Source organism: Ovis aries, chromosome 2, assembly GCF_016772045.2.
Source record: "Ovis aries strain OAR_USU_Benz2616 breed Rambouillet chromosome 2, ARS-UI_Ramb_v3.0, whole genome shotgun sequence".
Lineage (NCBI taxonomy): Eukaryota > Metazoa > Chordata > Mammalia > Artiodactyla > Bovidae > Ovis > Ovis aries.
Genome location: NC_056055.1, coordinates 169,949,363 through 169,961,382, shown reverse-complemented (window position 1 = coordinate 169,961,382; position 12,020 = coordinate 169,949,363). Strand labels below are relative to the sequence as shown.

At 35.6% G+C, this 12,020-nt stretch overlaps 1 protein-coding gene across 1 annotated transcript in view; it reads right to left on the bottom strand.

The window, feature by feature from the left end:
* LRP1B (LDL receptor related protein 1B) overlaps nt 1–12,020 on the bottom strand; it is a 2,196,232-nt gene that overhangs the window by 307,288 nt on the left and 1,876,924 nt on the right. Inside the window, exons 56-57 of the mRNA XM_060411151.1 lie at nt 9,258–9,441; nt 5,292–5,377 (exon numbers count right to left, since the gene is read on the bottom strand). Coding sequence (XP_060267134.1) covers nt 5,292–5,377; nt 9,258–9,441 — 270 coding nt within the window. The remainder of the gene's footprint in view (nt 1–5,291; nt 5,378–9,257; nt 9,442–12,020) is intronic.

The following is a 12,020-nucleotide window of genomic DNA, read 5'->3' as shown; positions in this document are numbered from 1 at the left end:
AAGATTCTAAAACATAAATTGAATATATTCCAAGTTCTGTAGAGCGCTTAATTAATTCAATAGTAGTCTGTGATCTTCTTTCTGCTCAAAAGCACTTTTCATTGAAAGAATAAGGTATGGGTTAGGGTTCTATGATGGACTGGCAACGCAGATAGGTAAATTAGAGCTCTTTAAGAAAGATATGGACAGAAACTTGTTTCTCACTTTAGCAAAGATTTACCCATAATCTCCAGTCTTGGCAGAATTACCCCATTCCATTCTTTACAATAATCAATTTAGATAATGAAAATCCAGTTCCAAATTTAGCAAGTCAACTATAATAAATTAAATCCGTGGATGCAGAGGAATTGAAGCTTAGAATTCTGACATATCTATCAAGACAAACTAGTTATTTTCCTACAGTTTTACTCTTAATCTCTACAGAAAACAGTGCAACTCTTGTTTCAGAATCATATGCAGGGAACATTAACATAGTCAAGGGCATGGTCAAAATAATGTCAAAAAGCTAGAGTCATCCCAGTGGTTTCAGAGCTGAAAATTGGTTTCATCAAAATCCTACTTTCTTCTTTTATCTCTGTGGTTGAATATTTGTACCCTTTGATTCAAGATGATTAATTTACAAAATTGTGTTTTGTTTCTTTATACAATTTTACTGGAATGAAAGACACTGAGAGAATTGAATTGGATAACATATTGGAAAGCTACTTGATTAATTTTCATTTCTGAAATCCATGTACATTTTCTAAATGTGTTGTATGAATTTAAGTTATAGCTATCTTAGCTACAACTATATTTTAGAATGTATAGGGTAAAAATGTTCTACCAGTTGTTATAATTTTATGCTATAAAGCTTCATGAGATTGCTACTACAAGGGGCAAAACAAGTTCTCCTTATTGTATTCAATAAAATTAAGGTATTAGAATAAAATTTAAGGTATTAAAGTAAATTATTTTTCCTAATTAACAATGCACAAAATTTCCAAATAATTAAGGCAAGGATGTTGTCTTTTCATTTATTTTGACTGGGAAAAAATGTGGAGAGACAATTACTAATATTTTCTACTTCAGTCTACATATGTAGAAAAGTCTTTGAGGGAAAAAAAATGGTTTTTACTCCCTAGAACTCCATGAAACTTTCTATAATGCTATGATGAAATTGTGGTTAAAAGCAATCCATAGTCAACACTTTAAAGCTTGTCTTTAATTTCTTGGGTCATTACATCCTTACTCAGTGGTCACCACTAACAAATGCTCTCCAAAGACACAGATGTCCAGGGTCCACATGGATTTCTTTATCTTCCTCATACCCTCTTCATTTCCACAAACTACACCAATTGTCTGAAATTCATACCGTGTTAAGTACTAGTGATTCAGTTCAGTTCAGTTCAGTTGCTCAGTCACTTCCAACACTTTGCGATCCCATGAACTGCAACACGCCAGGCCTCCCTGTCCATCACCAACTGCTGAACCTACCCAAACTCATGCCCATTGAGTTGGTGATGCCATCTAACCATCTCCATACTCTGTTGTCCCGTTCTCCTCCTGCCCTCAATCTTTTGCAGCATCAGGGTCTTTTCAAATGAGTCAGCTCTTTGAATAAGGTGGCCAAAGTATTGAAGCTTCAGCTTCAACATCAGTCCTTCTAGTGAATACACAGGACTGATCTCCTTTAGGGTGGACTGGTTGGATCTCTTTGCAGTTCAAGGGAATCTCATGAGTCTTCTCCAATGCCACAGTTCAAAAGAATCAGTTCTTTGGCACTCCTCAGCTTTCTTTATAGTCCAACACTAACATCCATACATGACTACTGGAAAACCATAGCCTTGACTCGACAGATGTTTGTTGACAAAGTAACGTCTCTGCTTTCTAATATGTTGTCTAGTTTGGTCATAACTTTCCTTCAAAGGAGTAAGTGTCTTTTAATTTTATGGCTGCAATCACCATCTGCAGTGATTTTGGAGCCCAGAAAACTAAAGTCAGCCACTGTTTCCACTGTTTCCCCATAATTTGCCATGAAGTGTTGGGACAAAATGCCATGATCTTCGTTTTCTGAATGTTGAGCTTTAAGCCAACTTTTTCACTCTCCTCTTTCACTTTCATCAAGAGGCTCTAGTTCTTCATTTTCTGCCCTTTGGGTGGTGTCATCTGCATATCTGAGGTTATTGATATTTCTCCCGGCAATCCTGATTCCAGTTTGTGCTTCCTCCAGCCCAGCGATTCTCATGATGTACTCTGCATATAAGTTAAATAAGCAGGGTGACAATATACAGCCTTGACGAACTCCTTTTCCTATTTGAAACCAGTCCATTGTTCCTTGTCCAGTTCTAACTGTTACATCCTCACCTGCATACAGGTTTCTCAAGAGGCAGGTCATATGGTCTGGTATTTCCATCTCTTTCAGAATTTTCCACAGTTTATTGTGATCCACACAATCAAAACTTTGGCACAGTCAATAAGGCAGAAATAGATATTTTTCTGGAACTCTCTTGCTTTTCTATGATCCAGTGGATGTTGGCAATTTGATCTCTGGTTGGCAACAGTCTAATATTTTATCACCAGTAAGTAAAATACTAAATGAATGTGTGCATTAAAATAGTTTGGTTGTACAAGATGGATGTAGATAATGCAGAGATGCAGAGAGAAAAAATAATTTTGCTCCATTAAGAACAATCTCTGATAACATACTAACCAAAATATGAAAAAGATAAAAAAAAAAAGATGGCAGCAGAAATGTCTTGAGTAACAGGGTTGGAAAATAAAGGAAGGAGTTGCCACTGAAACTCTTGCACAGTTCTTTCATGATGACAATAAATACTTTTACTTGTATTAGTTAAATTTGTAGTTATCATCTAAGCTTATAAATAGAGTATTCTAAAAGGAGAACTTTTCTTCCTTTGAGAGAGAGTCTAAAAAGAGGAAATGCTGAAAACAAGCAAAAATACTGTAAACAGAAAATATAAACATGTCAATACAAGAGACATGTCAATTCGAGAGACAACACAAGTAATTCAATAGTTTGCGAACTTAACTTTGAAGGTATAGACATGCTAACAGAGGGTATGGGGATATACTTTTAAGATAAAAAGATAATTTTCAATATTTTGTAAGTTTGATATAAGCTTAAAATGTTAAGGTGGCTCAGTGGTAAAAAATCCAACTGCAATGCAGGAGATGAGGGTTTGATCTCTGGATTGGGAAGATCACCTGAAGGAGGGCACAGCCACCCACTCCAGTATTCTTGCCTGGAGAATCCCATGGACAGAGGAGCCTGGCAAGCTCCAGTTCATAGCATCACAAAGAGTGGGACATAACTGAAGTGACTGAGCGTGCAGAAGAAATAAATTAAATAATGTAGAAAACATTGGGGAAATAAAAACATTTCCAATTTAAAGCAGTTATGCAAACTTATTACCTATGGGTATTACTCATCTCTTAAAGAAATGATTATCCAATTCTTATATTTTAAATAGATTTTAGTTTTTATAAAGAACACAAAAATATTTTATATTTTACCCAATCTCTTAAGGTGCAGAATTAGAGACAAGAGGCAGTGGATATTGGTGGCATCCTCCAAACTCAAGAGCAAGAGTCTAAACCTCACTGACATTCCTGAATAAGACATACTTGTCTTATTCATGTAAGCACATAGAAAGTTTGAGGACACTGGTGAATTGAGAGCATGGGTTTTATATCAAAGTGGCAGCTGCCACCCACCTGGGATTGTGCCCGTTCAGGGATGTGAGCCCAGCAAAGCTACACCGTCCTATTTTTTTATGAGCAGCCAGAAATCTGGATTTTCATGTGAAAATTTCATTTTCAATCTGTGACTTAGAGAAAGTGAAAGTGAAGTCGCTCAGTCGTGCCCAACTCTTTGCGACCCCATGGACAGTAGCCTGCATCAAGCTCCTCCATCCATGAAATTTTCCAGGCAAGAGTACTGGAGTGGGTTGCCATTTCCTTCTCCAGGGAATCTTCCAACCCAGGGATTGAACCCAAGTCCCTTTCATTGTAGACAGACACTTTACCGTCTGAGCCACCAGGGAAGTCCGTGACTTAGAGAGAAGCTGGCAAATTCAACTCTTTTCGGAGTAGCCAATATCACACTTGCTAACAAATATTTGCACTTAAAGTAAGACTAAATTCCTAAGCAGTATGGATGAAACTCTAACAATAGGAATGGAGGTACCCATGAGAGAGTGAAAAAAAAATATATTTAGTTAAGCATTCTTTATGTTGCTGAAAAATCCATACGTGGATGAGCTTTATCATCTAATGCCTCATGCAGGCATAAACATACTATGAGAACATGAAACATCCTTATTTTTGGCACACTTGTTCTAGACAGTGCTATCACATAATCATGTCACTGTTGCACATTTTGGGGCAAAGACAAGCTTGCAGCAGGACAGATAGAAGCCCAATCATTCCAAAGAAGCTATTTTTCCTGACAATTAAAGATAGGCTAAAATTAACTATGATTTCTCTAGCCCATGTAATAATCAGTCTAGTTTAATGATTTGATTTTATGCTATTTTCACTGTAGATTGAGAGGGAAAAACAAAAAGGTTGAGGTAAGCAATTCACATTTTTATTCTGTCATAAGTGAAAACCATTCCTTTTCATCTCAAATAGCATATATAAACACTGACAATAGATCAACAGTTCAGATTCTCGAAGTAGGTGGGTTGAAGGATGACCATGGTAAGGCTAAATATATGCATTTCATAACCTTTAAACTATGACTGGATTACAGTCATACTTTTGCTCCTTTGCTGATTCCAAATTTTAAAGGCTCCTATATGAAAAAACGGATAACTAATCCCACATTATTCATCAATATAACAATCAATATATTCATCAAACTGATAACTAATCCCATGTTATTTCATCAATCCCATGTTATTCTTTAGTTCTATGAACAGAAACTTATAGTTCTGGAAAAGATGTTTATTTTTAAATCTCATGGATGGGGTGGGGGGCAACTTGGTTAATGCACAAAATACCTTAAAAAATAATTTTATACCCTCTCTAGCTATTCTTAAGACAGTATTTTAGATATTTTAAGATAGTTTTTTTCCCTTGTATTAATTATATTTTGCATCTTACACTTTCCTTGATATAGTGTGATATTACAAGTTGGAGGACCTGGACAATTCAAACAAAACAAAGTTTATGGTAATCTTATAGGCATACATGCTTCAAAAGTTCTAATTATGAGGTATTGCTACAGCTCTAACTATATCTGGAGTGACCATATTAAATATTAGCAAGTTATCATGGAAATGTCATACCTGTTTTAAAAGTGTGTAGTTGGAGCCATCGGTGCTAATTTTCCTTATCTCATGATGATCAGCAAGAATTAGAAAAGGCTCTTCATCTAAATACCAAGACAAAAAACATATTAGGCTATTAGCAGTTTTGGTTTTCAACTTGGCTTAGTTTCAGTTTAGTTACTTCAGCAGTGCAACTTCAACTGCAGTGCCTTCTGGTAAACTAATGGTTAAAAAATTCATACTGAGCACCTCTGCTGATAATAATATGAAAAGAAAGCAGATACCTGTGCAGTACAGAAAATCTAGACAATTCCGAATCCCTCTCTTTCCCTCAAGTTTCTTGAATATTAAATTACCAAATTTATTTGAAATTAGTGGAAAATACTGATAAAATCTTGCTTTTTCTCATTCTTTTTAAATTGGAATACAGTTGATTTACAATATTGTCTTAGTTTCAGCTGCACTGCAAAGTGAATCAGTTACATGTATAAAAATATACCCATTTTTTAAAAGATTCTTTTCCTATATAGGTCAATACAGAATGTTGAGCAGAGCTTCCTGTGCTATACAGTAGGTTCCTATTAGTCATCTGTTTTTTCACATAGTAGTGTATAGTGTGAATATGTCAAACTTAATTTCTCATATGATACAAATGAACTTAGTGACAAAACAGAAATAGAGGCACAAATGTAGAAAACAAACCTATAGTTACTGGGGGAAAGGGATGATGGAGAGGGATGAAATCTTATTTTTAAATGAAATTCTGAGAAGTATAATCTTCAACTTAGAAATCTATAGTACCGCTAAACATTCCTACTACTAAAAAGTGAAAGTGAAAGTCACTCAGTCGCATCCGACTTTTTGCGACCCCATGGACTATATAGTCCAAATGGAATTCTCTAGGCCAGATTAAATCTGAAAATTCTTTCCTGATAATCATATAACTGGCTTATGCCCTCAGAATAACTTCTAAGAGTTTCACTGCCTACATGAACTTTTTCCATGTGCCTGGGGGCTTCTTTTAAGTAGGAGTCTATATCCTTCTAATTTGTTCAACATGCTTTAATATCTTATTTGTTGTAGAATCTAGGAAATATAATAAGAATAATCTAACCATGATTCATATATATAAAGATAAAACTCTTTTTAAACATCTTTGTTTCTAAAATGCTTTATATACTTACTTTCCTGAAGAGCAAATTTAATATCAGCATATATTAGAAAAAAAACAATGAAAAAGGTATTTTATGAGGACTTTATGGCAGAAAGTGAAGAGGAACTCAAAAGCCTCTTGATGAAAGTGAAAGAGGAGAGTGAAAAAGTTGGCTTAAAGCTCAACATTCAGAAAACTAAGATCATGGCATCTGGTACCATCACTTCATGGCGGATAGATGGGGAAACAGTGGAAACTGTGTCAGACTTTATTTTTAAATTGGAATTTTCTAATTTACAAAATGTAACACACTACTGGAAATAAACGTAAGTTTAATAAACTTGTCTAAAGTGCCTGATGAACTATGGAATGAGGTTCGTGACATTGTACAGGAGACAGGGATCAAGACCATCCCCATGGAAAAGAAATGCAAAAAAGCAAAATGGCTGTCTGGGGAGGCCTTACAAATAGCTGTGAAAAGAAGAGCGGCAAAAAGTAAAGGAGAAAAGCAAAGATATAAGCATGTGAATGTAGACTTCCAAAGAATAGCAAGAAGAGATAAGAAAGCCTTCAGCGATCAATGCAAAGAAATAGAGGAAAACAACAGAATGGGAAAGACTAGAGATCTCTTCAAGAAAATGAGAGATACCAAGGGAACACTTCATGCAAAGATGGGCTCGATAAAGGACAGAAATGGTATGGACCTAACACAAGCAGAAGATATTAAGAAGAGGTGGCAAGAATACATGGAAGAACTGTACAAAAATGATCTTCATGACCAGATAATCATGATGATGTGATCACTAATCTAGAGCCAGACACCTTGGAATGTGAAGTCAAGTGGGCCTTAGAAAACACCACTACGAACAAAGCTTGTGGAGGTGATGGAATTCCAGTTGAGCTATTTCAAATCCTGAAAGATGATGCTGTGAAAGTGCTGCACTCAATATGCCAGCAAATTTGGAAAACTCAGCAGTGGCCACAGGACTGGAAAAGGTCAGTTTTCATTCCAATCCCAAAGAAAGGCAATGCCAAAAAAATGCTCAAACTACCGTACAATTGCACTCATCTCACATGCTAGTAAAGTAATGCTCAAAATTCTCCAAGCCAGACTTCAGCAATACGTGAACCATGAACTTCCTGATGTTCAAGTTGGTTTCAGAAAAGGCAGAGGAACCAGAGATCAAATTGCCAACATCCACTGGATCATGGAAAAAGCTAGAGAGTTCCAGAAAAACATCTATTTCTGCTTTATTGACTATGCCAAATCCTTTGACTGTGTGGATCACAATAAACTCTGGAAAATTCTGAAAGAGATGGGAATACCAGACCACCTGACTTTCCTCTTGAGAAACCTGTATGTAGGTCAGGAAGCAACAGTTAGAACTGGACATGGAACAACAGACTGGTTCTAAATAGGAAAAGGAGTACGTCAAGGCTATATATTGTCACCCTGCTTATTTAACTTATATGCAGAGTACATCATGAGAAATGCTGGACTGGAAGAAACACAAGCTGGAATCAAGATTGCTGGGAGAAATATCAATAACCTCAGTATTCAGATGACACCACCCTTATGGCAGAAAGTGAAGAGGAACTAAAAAGCCTCTTGATGAAAGTGAAGGAGGAAAGTGAAAAAGTTGGCTTAAAGCTCAACATTCAGAAAATGAAGATCATGACATCTGGTCCCATCACTTCTTGGGAAATAGACGGGGATACAGTAGAAACAGTGTCAGACTATATTTTTCTGGGCTCCAAAATCACTGCAGATGGTGACTGCAGCCATGAAATTAAAAGACACTTACTCCTTGGAAGAAAAGTTTTGACTAACCTAGATAGTATATTCAAAAGCAGAGACATTACTTTGCTGACTAAGGTCCATCTAGTCAAGGCTAGGGTTTTTCCTGTGGTCATGTATGGATGTTAGAGTTGGACTGTAAAGAAAGCTGAGCACCAAAGAATTGATGCTTTTGAACTGTGGTGTTGGAGAAGACTCTTGAGGGTCCCTTGGACTTCAAGGAGATCCAACCAGTCCATTCGGAAGAAGATCAACCCTGGGATTTCTTTGGAAGGAATGATGCTAAAGCTGAAGCTCCAGTCCTTTGGCCACCTCATGCGAAGAGTTGACTCATTGGAAAAGACTGATGTTGGAGAGATTGGGGGCAGTAGGAGAAGGGGACGACCCAGGATGAGATGGCTGGATGGCATCACGGACTCGATGGACGTGAGTCTGAGTGAACTCCAGGAGTTGGTGATGGACAGGGAGGCCTGGCGTGCTGTGATTCATGGGGTCGCAAAGAGTCCAACACGACTGAGCGACTGAACTGAACTGAACTGAACTGAACTGAATCACTGGAAGAATTCACATCATCTTACATGGATGACTTATCTATTGTTGTCATCAGTATAATTTTTATTATTCTTCTTATTGATGTGTTTTCTCCTTGGCACACACATATGAGGGTGTGTGGTATAGGGAGAAGAAAAAAAAATTATTAGGACACTGTCACAACAGGTTCTTTAATAGTTTTGGCCAAACCTGCTCCCAAGAGCTTGTTATACAGCAGAAAGTAGTGCTAGTTTTTAACTTGTTCTCAAAATCTACAAAACACTTAATGATTCACTAGACCAAACTGTAATGGTGTTTCAAACTGAGCAGTGTGTGGACAACACACAAAATAAGAGCGATGGATTCCCAATCAAGGTAAGTAGAGGAGAATTTTGACTTATTAGCAACATCAAGGAGGAATGAATTCTATAAGAATAGCTATGAAATCGAGGATTCATATGTATAAGTGAGGCTGGATCAGTGGGCAAGTTCAATTCAATACCTGAGAGTGACTTGCAGCCATTTGGGTTATCAGGTTGTATTTCATATCCATCTGTACAGAGGCACTTGTATGTTCCATATGTATTGATGCATTGCTGGCTACACGGGAAGCCCAAAGAGCATTCGTCAATGTCTACACATGTTTTACCATCATCCTTCAGTTGAAATCCAGGCCAGCATTTGCACTGGAAAATGAAAAATGAGCATAATCAATTTATACCATTGTCATTGTCTCTTCCATTGAAGAATAGATAATGCCAAGTTTTTGTATCCTGCAGCAATTAAACATTAATTAGAATTACATACATGGTGTAAAGCTTATGTTTAAAACTCATTCTCCCTAATATCTTCATTTGACCTTCTGAGGTTGACAAGATTAAGAAAGTTAACTGGCATTAATCAGCAAGCCATGGTGGCTAGAGAATGGCAAGGAAAAACTAAATCATCAAATTCTTGTTTCTTTTCCTTTTTTTGCATTTTTTTAGAAGGCTGTTTTAACAACCATAATGATTAACTGTTATACGGAGCTCTAAAGGTTACTAATACTCTCACATATGTTTAATTTCATTAGAGTCTTACAGAAATCTATGATGTAGATACTATTACTAGCTAACCCATGAGAAACCTCGATGCACAAGGATGAAATTGTGTAGATAAAGCCAGTTGGAGAGCTTGCTCTTGCTGTAATTTTTAACAAATATTAAGGCTTAACTACTAAATATTGGCAGGATCTGATTCCTTTACCAAACATGTTGTTGCCTGGAGAAATAATAAAATTAACATAATTCCTCCACTATAATTTAATCAATGTACATCATCAGATATTTTTTCTTGGTATCTCTATCATGTTCTATACAACCCTCTTATGTGATACTTACTAAATGGCATCAGTTCTCTGTACAGTGTCATGCAATGTATGTCTTTGCATTCCTGAAAATAATGAGGGGTTATGATTGGTCTTTCAGTTGTATATTCAGCACCTGCCAGGTAGCATACGGGAATTATAATTACATAAAATGAACTTATAATTGGTCATATGATTAGGACCATATTAACTTTAAGACTCTCCTATATAGCCTTTGAATAAAGGAATCTGTGAGTACTGAATAGGAACATGAAGTAGGAACTCTAAATTGTTAAGAAAAGCTAGTATTCATTATAAACATTTGAACCTATGTATCTATTTGCAAAATATTAGAGAGAGAGAGATGTGTGCTTATTATTAAATAATCAGCAAACAAATAATTGAAGGGTAGAATTTCAAAGTACAAAAAATGGTGTTCATTGTGTGGAGAAGGAACATCAACTTCACCTGAAAGTGCTCAAAAGATAAATGAATAATGTTTCCAAGTCTTTTTACATAAAAACGAATCTCTTTAATCCCTTAGCACTTTTATCTTCAATATTTAAACCAATATTTATCTAATAATTCTAAACCATTACAGACGATTTTTTTTTGTAACCTCCAGAATCCATTAGCAAGCCAGCAAATCAAAGCAAAAGCCACAACATAATTTCCCAAATTCTCCTCATCAGATCATAGCTTTTGACAGTATTACTTTCCTTGAAAAGACTCATCCTACCACCAGATATAGAAGTCAGGGGAATTGGTGCTTACGCTATGTCCAAAATAAAAAAACAGAGTGTGTGTGAGAGAGAGATGCTAAATGTCACTGAAGTATAATTACAAATAGTGAAAGTGGTAAATTCGAAGTTGTATATTTTACACAATTAAAAAACAACAACAAAATTTTCAAAGGGAAATTGACAGGCTGCAAAAAGATATCACTGAAACAATTGGAAATTAGATCATGTGGATGCCAGAAGACACATAGGAAGACACAGGATAGAGTTGAATTCAAGAGGCACTTAAGGAAAAGTGAAAGAACGTGTTTTAGAATGCATTACAATCCTCTCAAGAGAGTATTATATAAAGAAACAAATAGTGTCCCGATTCTAATAGGGTTTTGGGAAATTACTTTGAATGGCTAATGTCAGGTAATAGGACTACCACGCTAACTAGCTGGTTTGGATAAAAACATATTTATGGAAAATTAATTTCTTGAAGGTAAAATTTGTAAAAGTTATCAAGTGTAATGGACATTTCTATAAACAAGTGAAATTATATTTAACAGCAAATTTTTTAAAGTGTTTATTGAAAGAGATTTTTTTTAATTATATTGAAAGATATTTTCTAATTATTTATTTTAATTGGAGGCTAATTACTTTACAACATCGCAGCAGTTTTTGCCATACACTGACATGAATCAGCCATGGGTGTACATGTGTTCCTCATCCTGAAACCCCCTCCCAACTCCCTCCCCTTCCCACCCTTCAGGGTCATCTCAGTGCACCAGCCCTGAGTTTCATGCATTGAAACTGGACTGGCGATCTATTTCACATATGATGATATGCATGTTTCAATGCTTTTCTCTAAAAGTCCATTAACCTTGTTTTACCAAAATCATTTTTACCCCTAAATAATTAAAAGGCATTTAAGAGAAATTCTACTAATCTCACTTTTATAAATTGAATGAAAATTAATAAGAATCATTTTTGTCCACAAAGATAAAAGATGAAAAATTCATCTATATTTAATTTAAAAAGAATGGTTTAAAAATGTTTCACTTTCATTTAAAAATATAATCTTTATTCAATGTCAAGTTAATATTCCTCATAATTAAGAACTATTTCAGATTGTTTAATTTATATTATTTTTTTAGAGAAACATATTACTAGAAACAAATATAGCTGTCCAAAGCTT